At 41.3% G+C, this 26248-nt stretch overlaps 1 protein-coding gene across 10 annotated transcripts in view; it reads left to right on the top strand.

Annotated features, from left to right (window-relative positions):
* Positions 1–26248, top strand: part of LOC142960538 (glutamate receptor 4) — a 96781-nt gene that overhangs the window by 57896 nt on the left and 12637 nt on the right. For 4 of the 10 annotated variants that reach the window (XM_076102412.1, XM_076102408.1, XM_076102407.1 and 1 more), the window contains 6 exons: positions 1105–1263; positions 4481–4648; positions 5115–5219; positions 6926–7036; positions 14533–14739; positions 18119–18492. In XM_076102412.1, the coding sequence (XP_075958527.1) occupies positions 1105–1263; positions 4481–4648; positions 5115–5219; positions 6926–7036; positions 14533–14739; positions 18119–18492 (1124 nt within the window). Of the gene's footprint in view, positions 1–1104; positions 1264–4480; positions 4649–5114; positions 5220–6925; positions 7037–8253; positions 8287–14532; positions 14740–18118; positions 18493–26248 lie in introns of those variants that run through there. The other 6 variants (XM_076102410.1, XM_076102409.1, XM_076102411.1 and 3 more) reach the window with 5 other exon arrangements.

Genomic DNA, 26248 nt, shown 5'->3' with positions numbered 1-26248 from the left:
TGAGGGGATATGACTTCTGATGGTTTACTTGTTTGTTCTTTCTTTCTTCTAATCATATCTTTATCACACATCTCTCTTGCCATCTCATAAATTCTCACTAGTCCATTTATCGAAACAGTGTTGTGGTGTTGATGTGCGGACTGCATCTTTAAAGGGCTGGCTATAGGAACAGACGCTAAAGCAGATAACAGACACGTATTAGCAGGATTCACTGATACTGGACCAAAGTGGTATTTCTGTCGCCTAATCCTAACTAAGTTGTTTATTTTGAAAAGACGGTATAGGAAGTTGACACGTGCATAACTGACGCTAGAGGTTGTGGAGAGTGTCGTACTGACCAAGCTGCAGTATCAGACCTCTTCTTTGCTGAATTTCATGCTGAAGATCAGCCGAAGCAAAAGTTAGGCTTCAGCAGTTAGAGTTAATCACATCAAGTGTCTATCTTCTAAAGTTACAGTACTTTTGGAAGAAATTCCCCTCTTTGATTTACTGTCCCTTCACTGCAGCTCAGCAGGGAAACACTGCCCAGGGAAACAAAAAAAGCAAGTTTTGTACAAAAACAAAAATGTTGGAAGATGTTTGCTGAAGCCTCATATTACCTTTGCTCCAGGGCATTTTTATACAAAGTAAGGATTGTGGATTTTGTCCCCCACCTCCTATTGAAATCTTGTTCGGACGGGATTGCTTCAGGGCCAGTATGGACAGCAGAAAATGATTCTATCAGTGTACATATGGGCATGTGGGTATATGCACATATCCTTTAATGTAAGAACTGTTCAGCCTTCAATTCCTAACCATGGAAACTATTGAGGTCTGACACAGACTGCTGTAATGTTCAGCTCCCTCTGAAGGCTTCCAAGGATCATGATATGTAGTATGATGGTCCTGGATCAGTTGCTCTTATTCCCCTCATTTACACAGTAGTTTAGTGGTACTTCAGTGCTGGCCAGCTGTGAGTGTCTTGCCCAAAAATGTAATGAGATCAAATCATCAATACTACAGCTGTCGAAAGAGTATCTTTAGATTTCATTGTTTCTGTCATTGACATATTTCTTTTTGCCATCACTGGATTCAGTGTGCTCTTTCCCCTTGTTGCCCCTCAAGGGTTTTAAGGACATCAACCTGGAGCGCTTCATGCACGGTGGAGCCAACGTGACAGGCTTCCAGCTGGTCGACTTCAGCAACCCCATGGTCATCAAACTAATGCAACGCTGGAATAAGCTGGATCAGAGGGAGTACCCGGGCTCGGACGCCCCACCCAAGGTATGTAGTCTCAAAATCAGATGAAATCAGATCAGCAATGCAGCATCTTATTGTGGTTTGGTTCTGCAGCTGTGAGCTGGGATCCTTCTGAAAACTCTCTGATGCACAGGCTGGGACACACTTGTTGTTGCTGTGTTTTTTGCTGATTTCTTTGGGCTGATTTTAATGTTGTGATCCCTGATTTTTAATGTTGCGTTATCCTTTAGCAAAGACCATAGCGACAACAAGCAAGTCCCAGCTGTGTACATCACTTTGTAGTGTAAGATGTTTCTTCTGTTGCTTGTGTTGTGTGTGTTTGCAGTGCGTTGAGCTCTCAGGGCCACCGTATCTCTTGCATCAAAAACGTCAGTGTTCAGAAGTCAACTCTCAAATCCCATTTGTGAGCTTTCAGGTCGATTTCAAATCTCTAAAATAGGATTTTGAGACTGTAGTGAAATGAGCTAAAACCAATGGCTACCTGGAGGTTGGGAAATGAATTAAGAACGGATGGCATGTTTTTCAAGAATAGTGGGCGGTCGTGTAGATGACATGCTATTTGTCGTGAATGGGCCTACATATGCAAAGCCACGGCCCTTCAATGATTCCTCTCGGGTGACTGGAGTTGTTGCAACAGCGAAAAAAAATAGCAGATGCAGCAAAGAAAGTAATAATATTTCAAGAAAGGACAATGCCAGATAAGATGAAATGGGTATGAATATATAGCAGCAGCATGTTTGCAAGGTGTGCAGACAGAAGCAGCACCTTGATGCAAAAACGAATGAATAACAAACACATTCACGAGCGTGTGCAGACGAGGCATCGGCAGCGGCAATCGGCTCCACTTTGTCCACCACTGTCATCTGCAGAGACGTGACAGACTGACCCACTTTAGATTCTTTTCTGGCGCACAGATTGCAAATGGCACTGGGACAAGAAGGCATCACGCAATGGTGGTCCAGTGTCCAGCAAAGATTTCCATTATAAAAACCAGATGCAGTGGAGTGGAAACGGTGCGAGTCAAGCAGTGTGTAGTATGTGTGTCTGATGGATTGGGGGTGGTTCAAATTAAAAGTTTACACCACAGGGCAATATCACATGAGGTTATGTGTGTGTTTGCGTGTGCGTGTGCGTGTGTGTGTGTGTGTGTGTGTGTGTGTGTGTGTGTGTGTGTGTGTGTGTAGGTGTGTGTGCGTGCACGTTTATCCCCACTCCATTTCTTGATGAATTGCTCTCTCTCCTAAAAATCCACTCAGCCTAAATTACTCTGCTCCCTATTACGTTTGTCCACAGCCACAGTCAGCCCTTCTTTCTAATAATATATTAACACTACCGGTTAGTTTGGCCCTTCCTCTGGCATGTTTACTCACTTTGCAAAGACAAATGCTATGTGTAGTGTTTGTAAGTTCCAGGAATCTGCAGGTAGTGAAGTAATGAGCCCTTCCTTTACTGTACTGTGTGAGAGCAAGCTTTAGGGACCCCATTTCCACTTGGTATTACCATGTAATCTGTATCTGCACACGCTACCTTGACAGTGACGTCTGATTAAGATCTTTTTGTACACCTGGTATTAATATGCTTATTTGCTAAGCATAATATCAGTGGTGTACAGTGACAAGAGGAGTTTGAATAAAATCCTTTGCATTTGATTGGACTGCTAAAAATGATGTTAGATGAGGAGGATGACGAGGGAGTAATGAAAGGCAAACTTTGCAGATTTTCAGCTGGCTCTGTGTCACTGCAGAGCGGGCAGCAGATGCAGAAGGCGCCCGGTCTCCCTCCATGCCACCATTGCCCGAGCTCCCTGCTCACCTGCCGGTAAAACTCATTCGGTCTCTTTGCGTCATCCAGCAGATGTTCATCTGCACGTACTGCCTGCACTGCAGTGTCGCAGAGCCAGCTGAAAATCTGCAAAGTTTGCCTTGCATGCATTAGTTTTATTTTGCCCACTGAAATCCAAAAACATATCTCTTCTTATCTCTTCATAGCGCTCGTTGCCCAGAGTGTCATTTGATTGGAGGGTTTTCTGTTAACGCCCAGGGTGCAGGATGAGTCATCAAACATTTGAAACCATTTTGCAGAAAGAGAAAAGACACGGAATTGTTGCGGATTTTCATTTAAAATGTACTCTGATACAGATTGTCTTATTTGCATTTATTTGGCATATAACATGAGATGAATGTACAACTCACACATGGACACAAGATTAAAACTAGGAAAATATATTTTATTTATTAAGTCTGGCTCATGTCATTTGACTGCAGAATTAATCAACTCCCTCATGTCAACCTGTCCATGTTCATTTCTCTAATAGCAGTGAAGATGGTCTCGACTCTCAGTGATTTTATCCTGCGCCTTGGTTGTTTGTGTGTTACTTTGGGCAGCTTGTCAAAGAGTAACAGGGGGATAGACTGCAGCAGTCTCTGTGGAGAGCCATAATGTCACAGTGAGCAGTGGGCTAATGAATAGGATCCATCCCCCGGCCGGAGGCAAAGTTAATGAACTCCTGCTAGCCGGGATAATTAATGCCAGACTGCTACCCGGCTGGACTAAACCTTCACCTTTTCCCTTTCTTTTTCCCCGCTCGCCCTCCTTCTTCCTGCCGTTTGTCATTCACTGAATTCATTTTCTGCCACGCTGGAGGTGAGTTTTAGGGAAATGTATGGCCTTCCTGACGGAGAGAGTGATTCTTGTAGATGCAAACAATCAGAGACAACTCAAAATCTTCGTGTCAAAAGACAGATTAGGAGAAATTGTGAGGCTTACACTGTGGGGAAAATGCTCTCTCCCTCTTCTCCTTTCCATTTCCAGAAAATAATGGGCAGAGTAAAAAGGCTGCAACTTCTTGCAAAAGCCAGGCTGTTACAACATACTGCTTGGTCCTGCAGAAACTCAGCGTGCTCTCAGAGGCAGAGGAGATCTGACCAGCAAATATTGCAGAACATTTTGTCCATCCAGCTAAATCAGCATTTAATTGGCCGCATAGTGTGTGTCCCCAGGTACTGTATGTACCCAAAACAGACCGAGAAGAAGGTTGGCCTGCAGGTTACAAAGACTGTAATTTACAAATCGCACGGCACATTCATACCAGGCTTTTATTTAAATCTAATATGCCAGAGTTGAACCATATCACCTACTGCAGTGTGTTCATGTGATCGTACGTTGTTTCAGAAAGCTGCGCATAACCCAACAGTGCCCACACACAGTGAAGTCTATCTGACCACCTCCTCTTGTCTCCCAGTACACCTCAGCGCTGACATATGACGGGGTGATGGTGATGGCCGAGGCCTTCAGAAACCTGCGCAGGCAGAAGGTAGACATTTCCAGACGGGGGAACGCCGGCGACTGTCTGGCCAACCCCGCCGCCCCGTGGAACCAAGGCATCGACATGGAGCGTACTCTCAAACAGGTGAGAGACTAAAAGACACGACATCACACATTGATCTAAACGGATCTTCTGATTTGAGGAGACTCAACTTACTTCTTACTTTTCCTTTACTTCCAAGAACTTTTGTTCTACTACTCCATAGTACAAAATCAAAAATGGATGAGAACTGCTTCTCATTTGCATAAAGTCGAGGTGAACTTTAGCTATCTAGCCAGTTGTTCGCTAGTTGGCTGGGTAGCTTTCTCACTCCACCATAGTTCAATGCTACACTGGTTATAGAAAATGAGCCACACAAAGATGCACTCATCTGGTATTAATGTGCCTTCCTACGCTGTGGCGGGCGTGTGGATGAAGCATAACGTTGTTTCACTGTAAAACACTCTGTGAAAAGCTGCTCCATTACAAACTCTTTTGGTAGTAAATACATTTTCTTTCAATCTTTATGTGGAGTAATTGAATAATATTTGCTGCTGTTCATTGTGTGCAGGTCCGACTGCAGGGATTAACAGGTAATGTCCAGTTTGACCACTATGGCCGCAGGGTCAACTACACTATGGACGTGTTTGAACTGAAGAATAACGGACCCAGACGGGTAAAACATCACACCACACTGCTCACATTTGTGTGTTATGTTTTATATTTGTCCAAGTCAAGTCAGTAGTACTGTATATTTTAGCATACACATTATTTTCCCTTCTGTCATGTGAAGTATTTAGGGGCTGAGATGACACAAACAGTTGTGTGGCATTTGCTATTATCATAAGTAGGTTGTAAAAAAAAGATTCAGCCTCTGCTGGCGTCTCTACTTCTGGTGTGCAAGGATGGATGCCTGTTGACGAAATTCAGGGGAAAATGGGAAAAAGAGAGAGAGAGCACTTGTGAGAGTGATGGCGAGAGGATGAAATGAAATAGAGAGCAATCAAGGTAGAGGCAGGGGAGGGGGGGGAGCAGAGAGGAGTTCCCATCAATCAAAAGCTGCTTTGGCCTGTCTTACTGTGCACCGTGAGGGTCCTGTCAGGACACGGTGTGTGTGAGTGTGCGCGCGCATGTGTCAGTCATGGCCTCTCTGCTACATTTTCCATGTTCCTCAATCATCCCAATGTCCCAACACACAGGCGGTATCAGCCAATCACAGCTCTTCTTTCCCCACCAGCGGCGTCCAACCAGCAGCCAGCTGGCGCGCTCAACGTCACCACTCCCTCTGACTTATAGCTGCTTATATTTGCTGTCAAAGCTCTTTGTCTATTTCACTATCTATACATCACTTTGACACAGTATTGGTTTTACAGATATTGGTTGTTTGTTAAAAATTGCATATGGGCAAGCCAGCGCCATTTTCTATACCTCCTCTGGATAGACAGAGCGTGCTCACATTGTGACCGCAGCATATCATGTCTGTCAGTTCCACTCGGTCAGTTTGACCCTGAAGGATTTCTGGAAGACGACAGTAATGTCAGCCGAACATGAAATAGCTTTTGACAAAAAGAAGCAGCACAACATTGAGCTTGAAATTGGAATCCTGCATGAGCGCGTTTCAGGCTGGGTAATAATTCAACATCACCACTTATTGTTGTTTAAATGGAATCTCAGCATGATGAATACATGTTTAGAAATAACAAAAAAATGAGTGTGAAAGTAATGTTTGGCTTTGGAAATAGCAGTTTGAAAAAATAATCTACTCACTTGCTGCATCCAAGCTTTAATCCACGAGTTTTAAAGATCTAAAAAAAAAAAAAAAAAAAAAAACTAAATTACAAAAACATGAACCAAAAATCGGGACCTGGACTCAAGGCGCACCGACAGTGACTTAAGTTGTACTGGTTTAAAAATTCCTTACGAGCATCTCTGGGTTTGAGAGTCGAGAGGGATGTGTTAAATTACAGTTAATTATAAACTGTCATTAGCTGGAGACCCAGAAGTAATTATACGATACCCTTGAACTCTAACTGTTATTGAAAAATTGGTTAGGGTTATTTCATGCCTAATAATGTTAGCAAAATATTCCTGTTACCCCGGCTGACGTTATATACAAGTCTATATCCATATAGGGGCATATGTTTTAAAGTGAATTTATTATTATTATTATTATTAATATTAATATTATATATTGAAGATATAGCTATGCCTTGGTGTAAGCAGACCGGATGGCATACAGCAGATGATAGAACATTCATTACAACCATAATACCCTTGCGACTTGACTTGGACACACAAAAAAATGACTTGCAAGCATTTCTGACTTGAACACACACACACACACACACATATGCACAATCTCATACTGTGTTTTCCCGGCAGATCGGCTACTGGAACGATGCAGACAAACTGGTGCTGATCCAGGACTCTCCTCTGCTTCCAAATGACACTTCTCGCATGGAGAACCGCACTGTTGTCGTTACTACCATCATGGTAAGAGACCGTCATGCGCTCGCCAACACACACACACACATTTGTAGTGCAAGAGGACTTTATTATCTAGTACATACTCTGTTTGGGATATGCAGAGTCAGGAGGTTCAGTGGCTACATGTCATAAGTCCTTGCCGCCAACATCAAAACCTGCATTCACTATAACCCGACATTAAAGTATGGTGGTCAGCTGCACTGTTATCCTTCATCCTCTCCTCCTTGTAAAGCGCCTCAGTTTTTAAGGAGGCGCTTTACAAGTATTACTACAGAACTCTCAATATTTGCACTTTAACACAGTCAACAGCTATTCTCAATGAATCTTGCTTTCTTGGGCAATTGTTCTTGTTTGATGCTGTGTTTTATCGTCGATGCAGATATAATGTAGACATGCTGTATGCGCAGAATCTACCTTGACTTTTGTTTTGCTATTTAAAAAAGTTTTGTTGCCAGCCTTTAGATCAGAGAGTAAGTTGTTTTCTGCCATTTTGCTCAGACACAACATCAACATTCTCACTGGGAGAAATTCATCATAAAAAGGTTAGAGATACCAATCATCCAGTAATAGTAGCTGCTATAGAACAGAATACAGCAGCGGCAACAACATGTTGTGGTGTGACAAGATAATCTCAACTCAAAGGTGCCCTTCTGTAGCCAACATTTCATCACACATAACTCCTTGACCGTCAAATTGATTATATCTCAGGATGAATAGTAAAAATATCCAACTGTGAACCGATGAAATTTGCATGGATGCTCAGATTTCAGCTTTTTACAGACCCCTGAAGGACGTTATGTTGTGTACTATGACTGACTAGAATCCATGCTTTGATACAACATTATCAGTAAGGAGACTCTCTATTACTCAAATAGAAAACTTCAACAAACCATCATACAACTCCAGAATCGACTACTGTCACTTACATCCTCTTGTATTGCACCAGTAAACATCTCACAAAGTAGTCAAACAGCTGCCGTTACTGCGAATTTGGCTGTCATTGCACAGATAAAAGAGTTCATAAAAGAGTTACACACTGCTACGAATGATAGAAATCAAAGGCCTTTGCATGGCTTGTCAATCTCTGGATGTAGCAATGACTCTGACATGGCTGACTGCAGTTAAAGCAGCCAAATTATGAGCGCACATGTAGCAGCTGAGTGGAGGAGGGAAGGAGGTGGGAATGGAGAGTCACAGCTCAGCACAATCCTCCCTCTTTTCAGCCCCTGATGAGGAACCCCATTTTAAGAAACTGAGCCCCAGTTGGACGCAAGCAAGGATATGAAAGCCCTTAATGGCAGAGGGATGGACACAACAACCCGAGCCAAAATGAAGCCCTAAAGACTCTGGGCGAGAGGAGACACACGGCAACTTTGTTAATGGACACCCTGTTCAGAAAACTGAACAAGAAATGGAGCCACTCAGAGCTGTAATGGAGCCCCTCGAGAGGAAAATGAAATGCAAATGGAGGCAAAAAAAAAAAGACGGTGCTTGTGGATGGACACCCATTGAGGCTAAAATGGGTCCCAAAGAGCACAGTGTCTGTTTACTAGCATTAACAAGCTCCCGCTACACCTGTTTGTGTGTGTTAGAGTCATACATTGTCATGCCCGGTGTGTTTGTGTGGCCAATCACAGCTTGAATCCCATCCTGATTTGAATTTGTAATTTTTGCTAAGATCTACGGGCCCTGAACTATAAAGTGAGGCGGCACCAGAATGTGATTATGTATCATGTCTAACTGAGTTCCTGTCTGCTCTAAATCTGTCACTTCCTCTGACTACCTGCTCCCCCGTACAGTACATTACACACTCAGAGGGCTTCCTGTGAGCTTTAAACAGCTTAGAAAGACTAATGCTCTCATAATCACCCCAGTTCATATCCATCACGCTTTTATGCAGCATGATATTATGGTTACATTATGACGGCTTCCTTTCACTCCCGCGTTTAATGTTTGTGAGAGTTATGTTTGTTTAAACTTAATGAAGTGTCCCAGTGTTATATTGCAGCAAGGCTGCCTCCGTGTCTTAGGAACTTTTAAGGAGCAGTTATAAAAGAGTTCTTCAATATGTCATTTGTCACCTAGTGTGGGCTAGTTGCCCTCTGGTTTCAGCGTGTGAATAAGCTAGATATTCACAACCCAGACCTGTGTTGGTACTGTATGCACAGCAGTGAAATCGGTAGCATTGTTGTTGTGTGACAGTAGACTTAATGGCAAATAGTGCAGAAAGTTAACACACCATATCCCGGGACTTCTCTCAACTTGAACTTTAACTTAAAGAACCTTGTCAGTCTTTTGTACAAGAACAATAACAAAAGAAGTAAGGATGGTATTGTTGTCGATTTTGTCACGTTTATGAGAACATGAGATGTAAGTTTAAGCGCAGACAGAATCTAGGCACAGCTGAGTTGGTAGTTTGGGCATTGTGATTTTTATTTCTCAATAATCTAGTTTTGTCTTTTTAAATATTTCCCCACACATTTCAGCGATGTGTTGTATCCCCTACTCTGCTAAAGATGTTGTTGTTTTAGTCACCCTTGTTGTGATGTGACACACTAGAGTTCTGCACTGGCCTACAGGCCCAGACCCGAACCGTGGCCTGTACACGCACCACCTGGTTTTGATCATTTTAGACCCAAACTTAACCCAAGACCTGAGGCTCTATTTTCGTTATTACCGAAAGACAAAGTTATATGCTTGTTTTGGAAAAGTTTCTTACAATGGCAACACACAGTTAAAGAGCAGCGTACAGCCACTTCCCCAAGCTTTACAACAGGGCTACTGCTGCTTGTTAGCCACCAGTTGTTATTTTGAACCTTATAGATAGCTTTTGATGGGGGCGAAAAAAAGCCGTTTCAGAACCCAACATTTGTCAGCAAATTTATTTCATAAGGCCATTCACGTGTATACTTTGAATGAATAGATCTGCAACCACCTCATGATCTTCTTTTGTCCGGTGGAATTTTATTAGTAGTGTAAATAGCTATTATATGTCTTTAGCTAAAAGTGTTTATAGACATCAACGATGACTCATATCTTCCTGGAGGTTAGTGCGTTAACAGTGAAGCTCCTGCAGACAAGGACAACGTTTGACTGTCATCGTATTGCCAGGACAAGGCTGAAAGCTTTGATGAAGTGTGTCTTTGGCTTCAAACTCATCCATTGCACTTTAAACCTGGCACACTGTCAATCTACCAGAGGGCAAACAAGTACAGACAAGGTCCTGCTATAATCATGCTTTTGTTAGCCTTTGTTCAAGGAACTCTGAGGGAGAAGGACATGTTTTGATTTTCTGGATTGAGACTATTTTGGTATCCCAAATCCGTCCTGAAGATGCAACTACATAGATGTTTTGGAGCACATTGGGCCTCATCCAAGAACCTCTCATATGAACAGATTTGTTTTTTAGTGGCATGATGATTTAAAGAAATACTTCGCCCACAAAATGACTATTTGTAAAACAATTGCTCACCGTGTGTTACCCTGAATTCTTAAATAAAACATATACTTTCAAACTTCTCTCAACTCATGCATTATAATCCAAGTCATACTCACTACTTCCCAAACATAAATCTTCGCTAAAACCGTACGATATAAAACAGAGGAGTAGTGCACCGGTGCAACACTTTTTATGAAGAACCTGAGATCATAACACACACAGAGGGAGACTCAAGTAGACATTATATCTTTACATAGCAAATAGCAATAATAATTCTATGAAAATCGAATAGAGAACCTTTAAGTTGAAACAAACGATTTACAAAACGTTTCTGCATTTAAGAGGGTTTGCTAAATCCGGTGAGCAACCTTTATCTGATTTAATCTCACAGAAATGAGTGAGAAAGAGAGGTGCAGGGTAAAATCACAGAAATGTTCATGCATGAGGCCTGTTGTATGTTTGTGGGATCATGGATGTTAAAAAAAAGTAAGTAAGAAAATTAGAAGGTAATAATTTAGTGATTTGAGTGTTTTTCACCCATACTTTAATTTTCCGGTTTTCCTTATGTTTATTCTTATTGCAAGTACAAACAGTGAGTACTGCAGCTGTACAGGTTGAGGCTCAGCTATAACAGCGTTCATTGAAGCACCACGGTGATCTAAAACCCTTAACAAGGCCGTAATGTCGCCCTGCAGCAGCCGGTCGAGTAAACTTCATTGTACAAAAGAAAAGCATTTCTTTATTTGTGCTTTAAATCTGATCCCTCTTTTCATTGTCATACAACCAAAATCAATCAATTCAATACTATAATTAGTGCCTCAAGTGGCTACTGATGACTGAGACCCAGAATGAGTCATTTACTGAGAAGCATTAACGTGTTTCTGCTTCATAAAATGTTGTTTTTGTGCTCAAGTTATTCTAAAATATGGAACAGAATGTTGTCGCTTTTCTCTACTCATATTCAAACTGAATGTGCAACAGATTGTTTATCTCACATTATTCAAACACAAAACCAAACGGTCAGTTTCTAGGCAGCCCAGTCAAACAACTCTAATGTGGGTAAATACAGAATGTGTGTTTGTTTGTGTGTGTGTGTGTGTGTGTGTGCCCTTATTTACGTATGTATGGATTTGTGACATGACAATGATGTGTGTATGTGTTTTAATGGCATGTTTAATTAGTCTCATTAGGCAATGATTGAAGCAGTGTGGTTGGGATTATTGACCAGCCTGTCAGCCCTGCTGGCCTTTGCTGTGAAGACCTCTGAAGCACTGCCCTCTTCTCGTGCCAGAATCACTGACTGCATCCTTTATCTCTGCTCCACTGGCTGCCAGCACTGTCATGCAGCCCGCTATCATAAATCACGTGGATTAGGGCCTTCTTCCCCCTCTGATATACATCCAAAACATCCGCGACTTGTAAATAGAGTCTTCATAATTAAAGTGGTCGAGCTTCATTAAAAGCGTATCATGAATTCCATTTTTCAGCCGTTGTAAATTTTGTTTTGTTTTGTTCGAGTTGTCAGTAGAAGAAAAACGTGGTATTGCTTTGCATGAAGTGGTGCTCGTAGGACAGTAAAAGCCATCATGTGTAGAATTTTTATTCTCATCTTCCTTCTTTGTTTTTTTAATTAATTCCAGTGAAAATCATTGCAGTCTGTATTGTGTTCCAACTATTCTTACCTGATTGGATCTATGGATTGCTGCCTGCCACCGTGTCTATTTTGATTATACCACTTGACCTTTTCAAATACTGCTGGAGCAGTTCAGTCCTGATTGAGTTGGCGATAAAGGTGTAGTGTAATCTGGAGGCAACAAACACTCCTCGAGTAGCTGCTTTGTCAGACTGATGTATCCGTTTGCAGCGCAGCCAAAACAAACTCACGTTATTTTGATAAAGAAGTTAGTCAATGACTGGCATTTTGAAAATCATGACATGAGCAACTGCAATCTGATTTCATGCTGCACATGGCGATAGTTTCCACACAGCGTCAGGAGACTTTGTTACCTTGATGAGGAGTTGCCGGTGTGCAGCCTGACGCCTACAGCTCTTCATCCAACGGCTTACTGTGGCTGCTCTCCCTAATTCCATTAACCTCAAACTGATCCACTGTCCCGAAAAGTTTAATTGATTATTTTTTTTTTGTTATGTAGATGTATTGTTGAATAATTGCTGTCAGCGCTGACCAGGTTTCACAATAAAGCCACCCTGCTTTATATGTTATAGAGGCAGTAGGAAATGTTGAGTTTGCAATAGCAGCAACTTAATAAAGCTCTGATACAATATTAGCAGTTAGGCTGACATCATTTAGATACAATTACAACCGGAGATGCTGATTTACATGCATGCGTCTTAATCTTTGTATTACAATTTTTTTATAACCTTTACCTATAATCTTAATTTAATGCATTATTAGCGCATCATGATGCATCTAAACCCCCAAGTAAAAATAACTTGTTTGTGTTGTGTAAATTCTGCAAGGACCGAGCTTAAATATTTGCATTGTTTTGTGCTACAGCACCATGTTGGGAAACATGAATTCTGATGTCTTATTTTGACGCGAAGCTGCAAACTTGTGCCATTATTATGTTGTACAGTCACATTGTGTTGTGCCGCGGGCTCAGCTGAGCATTTGCATTCTCTTCCCACTGAGGAGTCTTTGGTTTACCTTGCTTCGGCCCCGGGCAATGTAAAAAAAAAAACACATCTCACAATAAATTGCTGTCGTTCGCAACATGAAATCCGCTGCCTTCCATGACAAAAGTAATTTGTTTGGAAATATGAACGCAGAAAGCAGGCAAGGTTTACACTTAGAACAGTGAATCGAGTGATCTATAACCTCCTGCTGGTCACAGTGGAGACTGATGTAGCCACCTCTGATTACTAGTGTTCAAGTGGAGTGGAGTCGAGTCAGGCTTGTTAAGTCATTCAGTCTGACTGCAGCTCATTTCTCATTTCCCTACAGTTCTATGTCAGCCTCCATGTCTGCTCAGTCATGCTTTCCTTCCTTCTCTTTGAGTCTCTTTGTATCATGCATCCACACTAACACTTTTTTTCCCCCACCTTCCTGCCTAAACCTCAGTCTGTGCTGTGTTTATGCAGCGTTAGGCTGCCATCATGATTACACATGCATCCCTTTCTGCTGTTCACTAAATTATCTCCAAGCAGTTGGGATCAAGTTGTGTTAAAATCATTACATTTAAAGCTGCACTATGATTTTCTCTGGTAGTAGAACAGGACATGTTTAGTTATAGAGATTCAGAGAAGGAGAGTTTGGTTTGAATTCAGAGTTCCTGAAGTAAAAGTGTTTCTCATTTTCTGCAGATAGCGTTAGGAGACAGTTGGATCACTTCCACACCCTGAAGGGACATGAAGTTCTCCCAGTTGAATCACCAGTTTAAAAGATGAACGAAAGATGAACGACTACAACAGTAACTTTAATTAAATCACATCATCATATCAGTCAGAGATGATGCCAAACTATTTTTTTAAATAGCATCTTAAATGGAGCAGCTTTAAAATGTCAAACTATTATGTTTATCATGATCAGTACAGAAGAAATTAAATTTCATGAACTGACTGAAGTGAAACTGAAGTTACCCTGTGGAGTGGAGGATTGTGTTTCTCACCAAAACGCATTGCGTGTTTCCTAGACGCCGCACAAAAATGTCAAATGTATATCCTGCCTTAAACTACATTTGACGCCTACATTGTTTACATCCTTGTTTGCGAGCCAGAAATATTGTTCTGCTGCATTTCTATGTTTCGAGAGGTGTTACTGCCACCAAATGTCTTTCAATGAAGTAGCATGAAACCATCAGCAAAAACGCATCATGCTTGTGCATAACAAAACGGGGGCCTCACTCATCAAAACATTGCTCCGCTGCACTCCCAGTGGTCAAAACCTCCACCGGGTACCTTTAACCTCAACCCTGGTTGAGCTGCGGTTCCTGCTTTTCATTCTGTTTTCTGTTGGTGTGTCAATGAACCATTGTGCGAGCCCTCATGTCCGTGTGTCTGTCTGTCTGACGGTTTGGTTCACTGGTTATGGTCCCTTGTGTAGGAGGGTCCCTATGTGATGCTCAAGAAGAACTGGGAGATGTACGAGGGCAACGACCAGTTCGAGGGATACTGCGTGGACCTGGCCTCGGAGATCGCCAAACACATCGGCATCAAGTACAAAATCTCCATCGTTCCTGACGGAAAGTACGGCGCCAGGGACCCAGAGACCAAGATCTGGAACGGCATGGTCGGGGAGCTGGTGTACGGGGTAGGAACTTTTGTTTGTTTATACTCTTTGGCTGACAGGAAGGGATTCTTCTCCAAGCTCCCTAAAGCACTCATCTAAGCTGACTCATCTCATTTAAACTTTAATTTGTCAGTAAGATTCAAGATGGTATTTAGAGACAATATCAGGTCTTCTTCTTATGTGTTAGTGCTAATAATAAATGTGTACGGCAGATTGGCTTTTGACAGAATAATTGGTTCTTAAGGCTGAAAATGCACAAAAATGAGTCATCAAGTCCTGTTATTCATGTGAAACTGTAAGCAGAGGCTTTCATAAAAGCAAAGATATATTAAATGGAACAGTTTGTTCATAATTTGTTATTCCAATGACCTTTTATAAACATAATAAAGCCATAATGACATATCCTAATGCATTTATGCTTGTTTAAATGTCAACATGGAAACAACTTATCATACATTCTCACATAATAGCCAGTATGAAAGTTATGGCCAGCACAAATAAGTAAAGGCCTTTAAGAAACATATGAACTATATATTTAAAAAAGAAACATAGCTCATATAGTTAATTGAGCTTAATGAGCCTTTTTAATAGCACTTATTCCATAAGTACAACAACAGTCATGTCATACTCACCAATCGTTGATCGTTGCAAATATTTCAAATTAAAAGCCAACCAGGAACATGAGTGTTTATACAGTTTCGGCTGGGATGCTTTTATTGTGAAACATTACAAAGTGTCGAGTGTGAAAAATGGCAAAAATGTATTGCAACTAGAAATAATGAATGAATGCAAACAGCATTTCTGTCGGTGAAGAGAAGCTCGAAGTGATGGAATTAATGCTGATGAAATGTACATTAACCTGAATTCATCAAGACAACAGGTGAAGTCTTCAGTTTGTATCAACAGGAAATGAAAAGAGGAGCAGATCAGATCTTAATAAAATATGATGATATAACAGCTGGTTCAAAAGTCCCATTCCACTATTCAATAAAATACTATGAGTAAGTTAAAAAGACTGTATGTAAAATACTGTATAATAAAGCTTTAACTGGACAAGGAGTCGCTGTACCAACAGTATTTCTTGATCTACAGAGTTTGACTTAATCTCTGTTTGAAGCACCGTTCCTGTTTTATGTTCACTGTGTTGATAATTAAACCCACCTGAAATGAAACTGTAAACAGGCCAGCAGTCTCTGTTGGTATTAAAGTGAGCAGGAAGCATTAGAGCTGAGCTTTTGGAGGGGTTTAAAGAAGAAAAGTAGTGGTTTGGAGCTTGTTAAAGAATCTCCGAGGTGATGATTTGATGGAGATGAGATGAGGCATCTTTCTGATGCTGACCTTGCAGTGGGATCAAAGGCTATGCAAGCATGCGATTTCAGGTTTGGAGTTCAAGGCCGAAACAAACATCAAAGTGAGAAAAGAGAGGAGTGTTGTTGTTTTTTTCTTGTACTTGAATGTTTTTGGGGACTAATACAGAATAGAAAGAATTTAAAGTGAAAAAATGGTCACTCACACTAAATTTAGGTTGAATTGATTTGGATTTTTCCCCGCTGTGTCACTGATGGAGACCATAGAACAGTAGTTATTTAACCTTTGTCCAATTTTTAAGTTGGCTTACATGAGCAGTAATATAAATTAGTTTGAAATGAGTTCAGTCCAAAAAGAGAAACCATAGTTTTTCTAGTCCTTTTTTCTCCTGATGAGATAAATGGCCTTTTCACATAGTGGCATTTTCGTCGCTCTGCCTCTTCGGTACTGCAGTGACTCACTGTGAAGTCGACTGCAGCGAGTGCGAGGAGATGCACAGTTCGGGATGTGTCAGGACTGATCAAGCAGTACACTGCATTTTTGGTGTAAAGACTAACCAGGTTGGTCCAAAGCACAGGAATGTGCTCTCTGCTATTTTCATCTCTTTAACAAACACACTGAGCAGAAACACGTCCTGTCCTAAAGCTTTGCTTTAAACAGAAGACATGATGAGCAACATACTTAAACTAAAATCAGGAATACTTAAGATCAGATCAGATCAGAAGTGTTTATTGCCAAGTACGTTACACATACAAGGATTTTGACGATGTGAATGGTGCATAACAATAAACACAGTGCAATAGTAGTAAGTATGTATATACTCCTTTGTCCAAGTCTAGTTGTCATCAGATAATTTGGGACTTTAACCCTATCAGTCCCAGACCAAAAAATCAATAATGTGCAGGATTTTTTTGTTCTTTCGCAGTCATAGTTTTGGTCTCACTATTATTTTGTACTAATTGTTACATGAAAGTTAAACATAAATATTCCACATGATTACTTTTTTACTTAAGGGTAGAAGTGTGAGGGATTTAGGATGAACACCCAAGTATAGTAATACCTGCATCAGTGTGTGTTTGAAATGATATGCTGTGCTATGTGTGTATAGCAAGTATTGCACTATAGTGTGTGATTTAGGGCATAGCTTTTTCTACAGCATTCATGGGAATGTCTGAGGACATGGAAGCTGTCAGCACTTTCCCATCCAAGACTTTGCTGAGAGACCATTCATCTCTTCTCGGCTTTTCCCTGAAAAAAGACTCCGCGATATCACAAAAGCTCTGCCTCCTTTTAACCTCCCATGTATTTTAGCGCTCACCAAATGCCCCGAGGCTGTCATCTTAGTTCATTTTGCTGAGGATGAAAGAACTTAAATCTCTTTCATTTTCTTCCCCTCGTCGTTGTTTTCTTCTTTCCTACCTCCTTAAGTGTCAGATGGCCGTAATGAAACCTTAAATTCTTGCTGATATTAAGCCCTTTGCTCTCAAGCCAGGCAGACAAGGTCACGAGTGTTGCTAAGTCACGTACTGTAATCTGGTTTGCGGATTCTCAGCAAGCCAGTGTGAACCTTTCCACAGCTGCAGACCTCAGAGGTGGCTGTATCCCATTTTTTGCCTTCCGGTGCTGTAAGCATATTTCTCTGATACATTATTTTATCCTCCCTGCTGATTCTCTCAGAGCTTCAGCTAAGCCTCTCCGCATTACAGAGGGTTTCAGAATTTATTTTTCAATTTCCTTTCTTTCTCTTTCTTTCTTAAACTTGATCACTCCGAGATGTATTCAGCCGCCGTCTAAACTTGACGGCTTTGAGATTTGTTCAGTCAAGGGAGGAATTCAGATATATACGACATGAGCTGAGGAGAAAAGAAATGGGGTAATTGTTGTTGTTTTGTTTTCTGATGGCTGGATGGTTATCGGCCTTCGGGGTGTCATATCTGTGACTAAGTGATGTTTGATTGTTGCATGGCCCAGCTCAGAGAGATGATCCATCATTTGCTTTTTGTTTATCTGTCATCATTTGGATTTAGAGTTTCTCTCAGAGGAGGCTCATTCAGATGGCTGATCAAAATCCTTTTCATCTAAATCCCCACAGAAAGCGGAAATCGCTGTGGCCCCTTTGACTATCACGTTGGTCCGGGAGGAGGTGATCGACTTCTCCAAGCCCTTCATGTCGCTGGGCATTTCCATCATGATCAAGAAACCCCAAAAATCCAAACCAGGGGTGTTCTCCTTCCTGGACCCATTGGCCTACGAGATCTGGATGTGCATCGTGTTCGCCTATATCGGCGTGAGCGTGGTGCTCTTCCTGGTCAGCCGCTTCAGCCCATACGAATGGCACACCGAGGAGCCCGAGGAGGGCACCGACGGTCCGCCAAGCGATCAGCCCCCCAATGAGTTTGGTATCTTCAACTCCCTCTGGTTCTCCCTGGGCGCCTTCATGCAGCAGGGCTGTGACATCTCCCCCAGGTAAGACACACCTTTACAAAACTGTCAAAGAGTTTCATCTCAAAAAAGTACAACAGTTACTGGATGTTTGAGACCAAGTCCCACTAATACATTGTAAGCTTTTTTTGTCCTCAGGCTGGGGGCACATTACATGACTTTTAGGCCAATTATAATTGCTATCTGCCGTCACGTCCAAATGGATTGTCTGGACGAGTCCTTAAATCCCTCGCCTGCCAATCCTGTTAAGACCTTTATCATCATATTAAACATGTTTGATTGACACAAACTGGACACGTCTAGACACCCTCCAGTGACAAGCCGTGTGACAGTGAAAAAGAAGAACAAACAACTAAATCAGGATGTTTTTCAGTCTTGATGTTGTTAATCATGTTTAGTTGTCATTGGCACGAAAATAACGGTTGTCATTACTTTTTTAATTCAGAACAAAACAGTTGTGTAGTGTGTCCTTAGCTTGAGTCAAAACTAACGTTCACATTTAAGCTTTCATCGTAAACCATGGGAATAAGTGAAAATTACTATTGATTTATATATGATACATTTCTACCATGACTACATTGTTTTATTTACTTATAGTATATTATTTTATACTGTGAAAACCTCACAGTTTTGTTACTCTCAAACTAATTTAAGATTGACCAAATTTAAGGTTTTGAATTATGTAATTCCATGTTGTTTGACCCTAAAGATGAAAACAACTTGGTGGTTAAAGGAATACTTCAAGCTTTGGTAAATTCACTCGTTTGCTTTCTCACTGAGATTCTCACCTGTTTCCAGTCTTTATGCTAAGCTAAGCTAAACACGTCCCATCTCTAGCTCCTTACTTAACCCATATGTGAGATAAATAAGAGAATTTTCCAAAATGCTGAACTATTCCTTTAAACTTCAACCAATTACACTGAAAACAATTTTTTTAGAAAGCTTTCACAAGCCACAGTCTATTTGGCTGGTCTGAAATAGAGAGAAACTTATACTTTTGGTTTTTCTGTTTTGACTGGTTCGGTTTCACAGTGCACCAAAAAAAAAAGCGGCCCAAAAAAGAAAAGTGATTGCTGAGGGGCATGTTCGAAGGGGCAAATTTATGTTTTTAGTCTCGAGAGCTGCCACTTCTATACGCAGGGAATCTCGGACTTTGAAATATTGCCACCAAACTGCCATTTTGACTCAGCACTGATCTACTGTGTGCTCGAATCCCTTCTCCTCCAGTTTATCTCGCTTACTTTATGCATGTCATTATTTATGTGGACTTTATTCAGCATATTCTTTATGTTCTCTTCGGCCCAAATGGCAAACATCGGACTGCAGAAGTCCAAGTCAGTCCTCTCCACTCATGTTAACCTCTCATTTACCTGTGTCCATCTCGTCAAAGTCTGTGCAGGGAGCCTGCGTTTTGCACTTCATGCAACTGGGTCCTATTATTTTGTCCCAGCAATCGAAACGCTTGAAAACAACCTAAGACCCCCTCTCACAAGCGATTTCGGACCTGTATGTTTTGGTCTGCACCAGAGTACGATTACTGTGTTCACAACCGCTCCAGACGTTGAACCGCACCAGGGGTTGAACCAATTAAAACTATCCAATTGTTGGCTTGTGAAAGCGCCCTAATTTTCATCTTACCAATTTTAGCTTAATTATTTAAGTAAGTTATTGCACATAACCTGCTGTATATGAGTGGTAATTTGCATGTGAACTGTAGTGAACTGATAAGCATAATACAGATAGTAATATTTGTAGTATAGTAGTATAGTATTAGGTATCAAGTGTGTTTTGTGTTCTTAGTGCAACACATGAGGCCGTAGCTGTGTGTCTGCTGCTCACGCTCTGTGTTTACCTGTACATGCACAGTGGCATCGCACTTGTTTTGTGTATATGCGGTGTATTTGTGTGTGAGAGAGAGAAAGAGTGTGTTTCTGCTAGTATTGATTTTTTGTCTTACTCTCTTTCTCTCTCTTCTACAGCCGCATTGTTCCTCGCTGTCTGACTTGCATACACTATGTTGTCTGCTTGTTAGGGAATTAGGTTGTCTCTGCGTCTGTCAGCTTCGGCAGTTGTGGCTTGGCTCTTGTGCGCCTCACGTCTGTCTACGGGAGCTCCAGTTACATTGGCGACCGTGGTTCTGTAGAGCCGCTGTTTGCTCCATAGTATATGAAACTTGTGTGATTCATTGAGAACACACTGTCAAGGTGTTGTCTTTCACCGTGTCTGTGACTTCTCTTCCCTTTGTCCAAATTACGAGACTCAAACCCAGCATCCCTTAAGCTTAAGACTAGCAGACTGGTGTCTAATCAACATGGAGTACTTTGGTAGAAGGGTGGAGAAATTAGGGCTTGTACACTTAACTGTCTGTCTGTGTTCCTCTGCAGCATTTAAGGGCTGGTCGTCTTTGTTTTTTCAATCAAAGATCAGGCTTCCTGTCCGTCATCACACTCCGGCATTCTCTCTGCCCACATCTTCTGTTAGTAGGGCTGCACAAACAATCGTCTACCTACATTTAAATAAACAGGATCGACTGTGATAATGATGTTTATTATCTTTGATCCGCTCACATGAACTCCGCTGCATATCAAATCAAACACTTTCTAAACTAACAGCCAGCCACCAGGGGGCAATGTTGTAGGTGCAGTGGGCCCTAATTTACTGTAAATTTTACAGGCAAAATTAAATGCACTGAATTTGTGCAATGTGAAAGTGAAAGCACTTTATTTTGCTTAAAAATGTACTTCTTTCTTTCTTTATTTTACTTCTAGGCTCTGTGAATAAGGACTGTTTATTTAAATGGGAAAGTGTATTAGAAAAATGTTGTCGCTAAAATTAATGAAAATTTGTGATCTCAATATTGATCAAAACAATCTTGATTATCATTTTGGCCATAATTGTGCAGCCCTAACTGTAAGGGTCAAACCTATGGACTGGTAAAGCCTGTAATTCTTAATGGTTTCCCATTTCCTGTCGAGCCTTTCTTATCTGTTTGAATGGCTTTGTCGAGCTTAAAGTTCCAGCAAATGGATTGTTTGGGCTATTTTAAGCGACTGCTATAATGGCCTCCGTAGTTATATTTAAGTCTGTCATATAATACCTCTTTTCTCTGCTTTAAGCCCTTATGGATCATGTACTGTAATAGAGTTGGTAAGATTTTAGGAGATGAAAGGTAGACCAAACCAGCCTGTATCTTTCAGCCTTCCCCCCCACACCAGAGGAGATCAGATGGAGGATTCCGAGTTACATTAGCCTGGCCTCACGTAAGCAACCTTTAGAGGAGACTGCAGTGGACCTGTGACTGTGATTAAGCACACTTATTTAACGAGTACACTTGCTTTGTTCACATGTGTGCCGTCCACCAACCACCATCACCACCAGTGCTCGTCACATCTCCGCCTGTGTAGTGCAGATAAGGATTTTAGAGCCGCACAACAATGTTGGCATCAGAATGAAAAGGCTACATTTCAAACCTCTCTGTCTCTGGCTGTGGTCCCCGCTGCATTCCCCCTGTCACTGCTAATCCCATGGGCCTCTCCCAATCCATCAGCACAGAGCCCCAGAGCTCAGGAGCGCTTCCACTCCAGTTTAGCCTGACAGGGCAACATGCAAATCCCTTCACACGGGGGAGATTAGAAGGGCGAGGAGGGAGTGACAAGGACAGAGGTGAAGGGGACGAACTTGGGTCGAGGGCCGCAGTGCTCGCTCACGAGTTGCAGTCGCGAGCTGGCTTGACGGTGGAAGCTCAGTCTGCATGCAACACAGACTCTGAAACTTTTGGTGTCCATCCACCTCAAAAGGATCGCATGATAACTTCATGATCTGTGCGGATAATTATTTGGTGGTTTCGGTGAGTGGTGGTCACACTGTCAGGATTGATCATTTGTATCCGGGCGAACGTGTAGTATGAACGGGGAGAGAGGAATGTACCCTTTTACAGTTTGTATACAATGACGATTTACGTAAGCTATGAGTGAGTGGGTAGAATACTTTAGCAAGTGGCACAATATTTAGTGGCCAGACACATACATGTATTTGATGGAGAACCTAGCCTTTAATGTTACACCAGCGAGAAATAATGAGCATACAAGTCAATCGATGTCTCCAAATATATTATAGCAAAAATTCTCTTAGAGAATTATCATTCTATATTTATTTATTTTTTATTTTTTAATCATTTCATGACACAGCTCCAACAGGAAAGACAGAGGTTGAAATAACGCAAGACATCTTCCCCTCCCTCTCTTCTACTCTCTCTTAATAAGGGTTAATAGTCCCTTCCGCTCCCTCAAGGCAGCCCATAATAATTAATTCCGTGATTAATATCCTGGTCTCCGATGGTAATGTCTCCGTGGTAACAGGAGAAGAGGGGAGCTTAAATGAAACGGTGACACAATAGTCTTTTTAATTGACTACAAATCCCAGGTGAATAGAACTCAAGTTATTCTGGTATTTTCTCCTGAGACTGCAGGATGTCACATCATCACCGTGTAACAAGTCAGAACATATCAATGTGAGCATGAAGGCAGCCATCTGCCACTGCGTGCAGGTGTGACTGGTCATTCCAGGTGTTTTCAGTCACTTTCCGTCTCGTTGCTTCTGATGAATCCTCTTTGTCTCTGTCTGCTGAGTCACAGTTGCCACATCTCTGGCGAGCTAATGAGGATGCTGTGATTGGTGTGATTAGCCCCGATTAGCTCAGAGTGTGTGCGTGCTGATGGAAAGTTCCATGATGGCTACAGATGAAGTGTACAACTTTTTAATTTGACTTGTGAATTCAGGCCAACAAAAGCTGCGTTTTTTGAAAAGGAGAAATTACTTTCAAGTGGTCTATCTGCAAGATTCCCATTATTCTATTAATTCAATGCCAATTAGCTTTGTTATCCAAATGACACGCAGCAGTTCTCCTGCGTCGCTTATTGCTCATGTCAGCAGTGCTTGTCCTTCTTCACACTCTGTTGATTCGTCGCACTATTCCTGCAAATTATCACCATTGCTAGAGGCTCTGATTGCATCTGTATGTAGAGTGGAGGTCTATAGCTTCAAAGTCAAGAGCCAATTTACGGTCTCCCCCTTTGATTTTGTGGTCGCTCTTGCTAATTAATAGCTTTCATCAAAAGCAAACCTCCCCAGTTACCATTTAAATTCATATTTGTGCCGCCATTGTTTCCTTGTGACCTCTTAATACATTGACTGATCTTCATGAGGTTTTGTGAGCTAAATTGTGCCTCATTTAAACCATTGTAATGGCCTTAAAGAGGTAAAACAAAACAGTGTTTCACAGGAAAGGATGAAAGATTGGACAAAAGCTTAAAAAAATAAATATAATGTTCAGTAGTAGAATTTATCTTTCCTTATTTCCTACACTAGCAATCATCTTGCTACCCTTTATTTTGTCTCTAAACATCTGCGTTCATTTTGACCTGATGAAAGTCTTGCTCCTGAAATTAAATCACACTTAGCCAGGTAGTTTATTCGGCTGTACATCTGCACATCTGAAGTGTTTTTCTGATTACTCTGAAGGAAATCAGTGGACCAGACAAATTAAAAGACAAACAACAAACTGCATATTTTTTAAACGTGAATGCAAAACCACTGATCCACTTATGATAAAACGGAAAAGACCTTTTTCTTCAAGGTTGGAAGGCATCGTCCCCGGAGCTAATGGAGAGATGCTATCTCAGTTTTTCATTGTCATGTGTGTACAAAAATTACAGAGAAGCAGTTGCTGTAAAATCCCTTCAACAATCCTCATTAAATATGCGTAAAATGAAAATCATGCAAGTAAAAAGGGTAATGATGCACCCGGGGCAATGGGTTCTGCAGAACACCCAAGCTGAAAGTCATCTTTGATGGTATATCACCGGCCTTCTCAGCAGCCAGTGCTGCCATTGGAGCTGACAGATAGACATCAACGTATCCTCATACAAGGGATCGTATGATATCTAACAAACAGCTGTTTGTCATTTTCCGTGCGTTCTACTACGAATGTCCAGCAACATGAGCTCACAAAACTACTTGGTTAGGTTTTTGAAAATAATGCGGTTTGGGGTTAGAGTAAGTACGTTTGTTACATAACTTACGTAGGTGGCTTGTAAAGGGATCGTTTTTGTCCTTTGAAGTGGGGTTGTTTGAGGTACTTCTGGAGATGCAGACTTGAGTACGGACAGAGTAGCAAAGCAATGTACTGCTGCGGACACACAGACATAAAAAAAATCAATACTATAAACTATAATCAGTACATATTTGCCATTTTACTTTGCCGTGAGAAAGTTATACAGTCTATGATTCTGACCGGAGCTAAAGCCGTCATCTATGCTATTGCAAAAACCAGACTTGAAAGAATCAGTCATTTTACCTCGCAGGACACATGTTGCTGGTCTGTTAGTTTGTTTGTGTTACTGTGTGACTTTGATTAGTTTGGATTCACCAAATTCACACAATGACACAAACTAAAACAAAAAATCAACAGGAAGAGTTGAGTTTCGCTGTCTGTAGCTAAGCAGCGATGAAAAGAAACGAAAATAACAAGACAATGTGAATAATATGTGAAAGTCAAGTATTAGTATTCAAAAGAGCAGCAGTGTTACATGACTGGTTGGACTAGTGTTATTCTTAAGGTGGAAATAACCTTGTGTGCTCCTACAGTACAGGTAATTCCTTTGATTTGCACCTTTTTACACGACCGTGGCTTTATTTATTTGTGCTGGTTGTTATTTGAGAAATTACAGTGATACAGAGATTGTAAATAGTATAATAAGGCTGCAGTTGAGGTGGGGAGGGAGGCTGCGGACAGAAAATTGAAGTATAGAAACAAAGGGTGGGATGTTGAGTGACAGTCTGTCTCCTATGAATAAGTCAAATGGTGTGGTCTCGCTGCAGGTGACATCCTGGGAGCTGACTAGCACCTTATTTATTTAGGCTCTGCTCGAGGTCAGAGCTCTCCCCGTCTTTCACTTCATCACCTCCTCCACTTCATGTTGCTGTGTTTTCTTCTCTACCCCCAATTTCTTTCTCTGTGTCCCACAAACTTTCCTTAAATCCCTTGGAAAACCTAAACACACACTAAAAAAAGCACCACATCATCTCTCACAGCCTTTTTATTTCACATCAAAAGAAATGAGGGAAGTGTGAAATGTCTCTTCAAAATAAGCTCCCTTCTTCCCGGAAAGTTAGGCAACAAAAATACTTAGTTAGAGTTAGGAAGAGATTGTGGTGGACATTTACTTGACTGACTAGCGACTCGCGGGTCTAACGGTACTAACAACTGACAAAATACTTCAATGCTGACTTTTAGTTTCAAACGGGACATGAACATCAGTCTCCTAGGTGAAAGTCCTGTATGGGCGCTGACCAAGCTGCGCTATTTGACTCTTAGGGAGTGAGAACGGGTTGATTTGAGTCATTTGCTGTGTGAAATATCCAAACCCAAGCCGCCATATTCATGGCTACACAGATACATCAAATAGAATGATGTCTATGTTCTAGTATATTTGGAAACTGTAAGACTTAGATTTGGAGTAAAGTTCTGTGGGATTGGACAACACATGAGAGTTTTAAATTGGCCAAGGCCCTCACTTTGTGAAGTAAATGAATAGATTAAAATGATAAACTTCATATTTAGCTGAGATTAATTACATAAAATGTTGCAGGCAAAGTGCAGAAATGCCACCAACATGTAGTGTAGACCATGCCAGCCTCTTTAGATCTCTCATCAAATACAAATTAATTTAACAAGTTAACCAGTAGGGGGAAAGTGCTGACTAATTGCTGTATAATTGCT

This window comes from Anarhichas minor, unplaced genomic scaffold (genome assembly GCF_050575085.1).
Source record: "Anarhichas minor isolate MPS153535 unplaced genomic scaffold, ASM5057508v1 ptg000027l, whole genome shotgun sequence".
Lineage (NCBI taxonomy): Eukaryota > Metazoa > Chordata > Actinopteri > Perciformes > Anarhichadidae > Anarhichas > Anarhichas minor.
The sequence above is the reverse complement of the archived record's forward strand: the minus strand, read 5'-3'. Positions and strand labels throughout refer to the sequence as shown.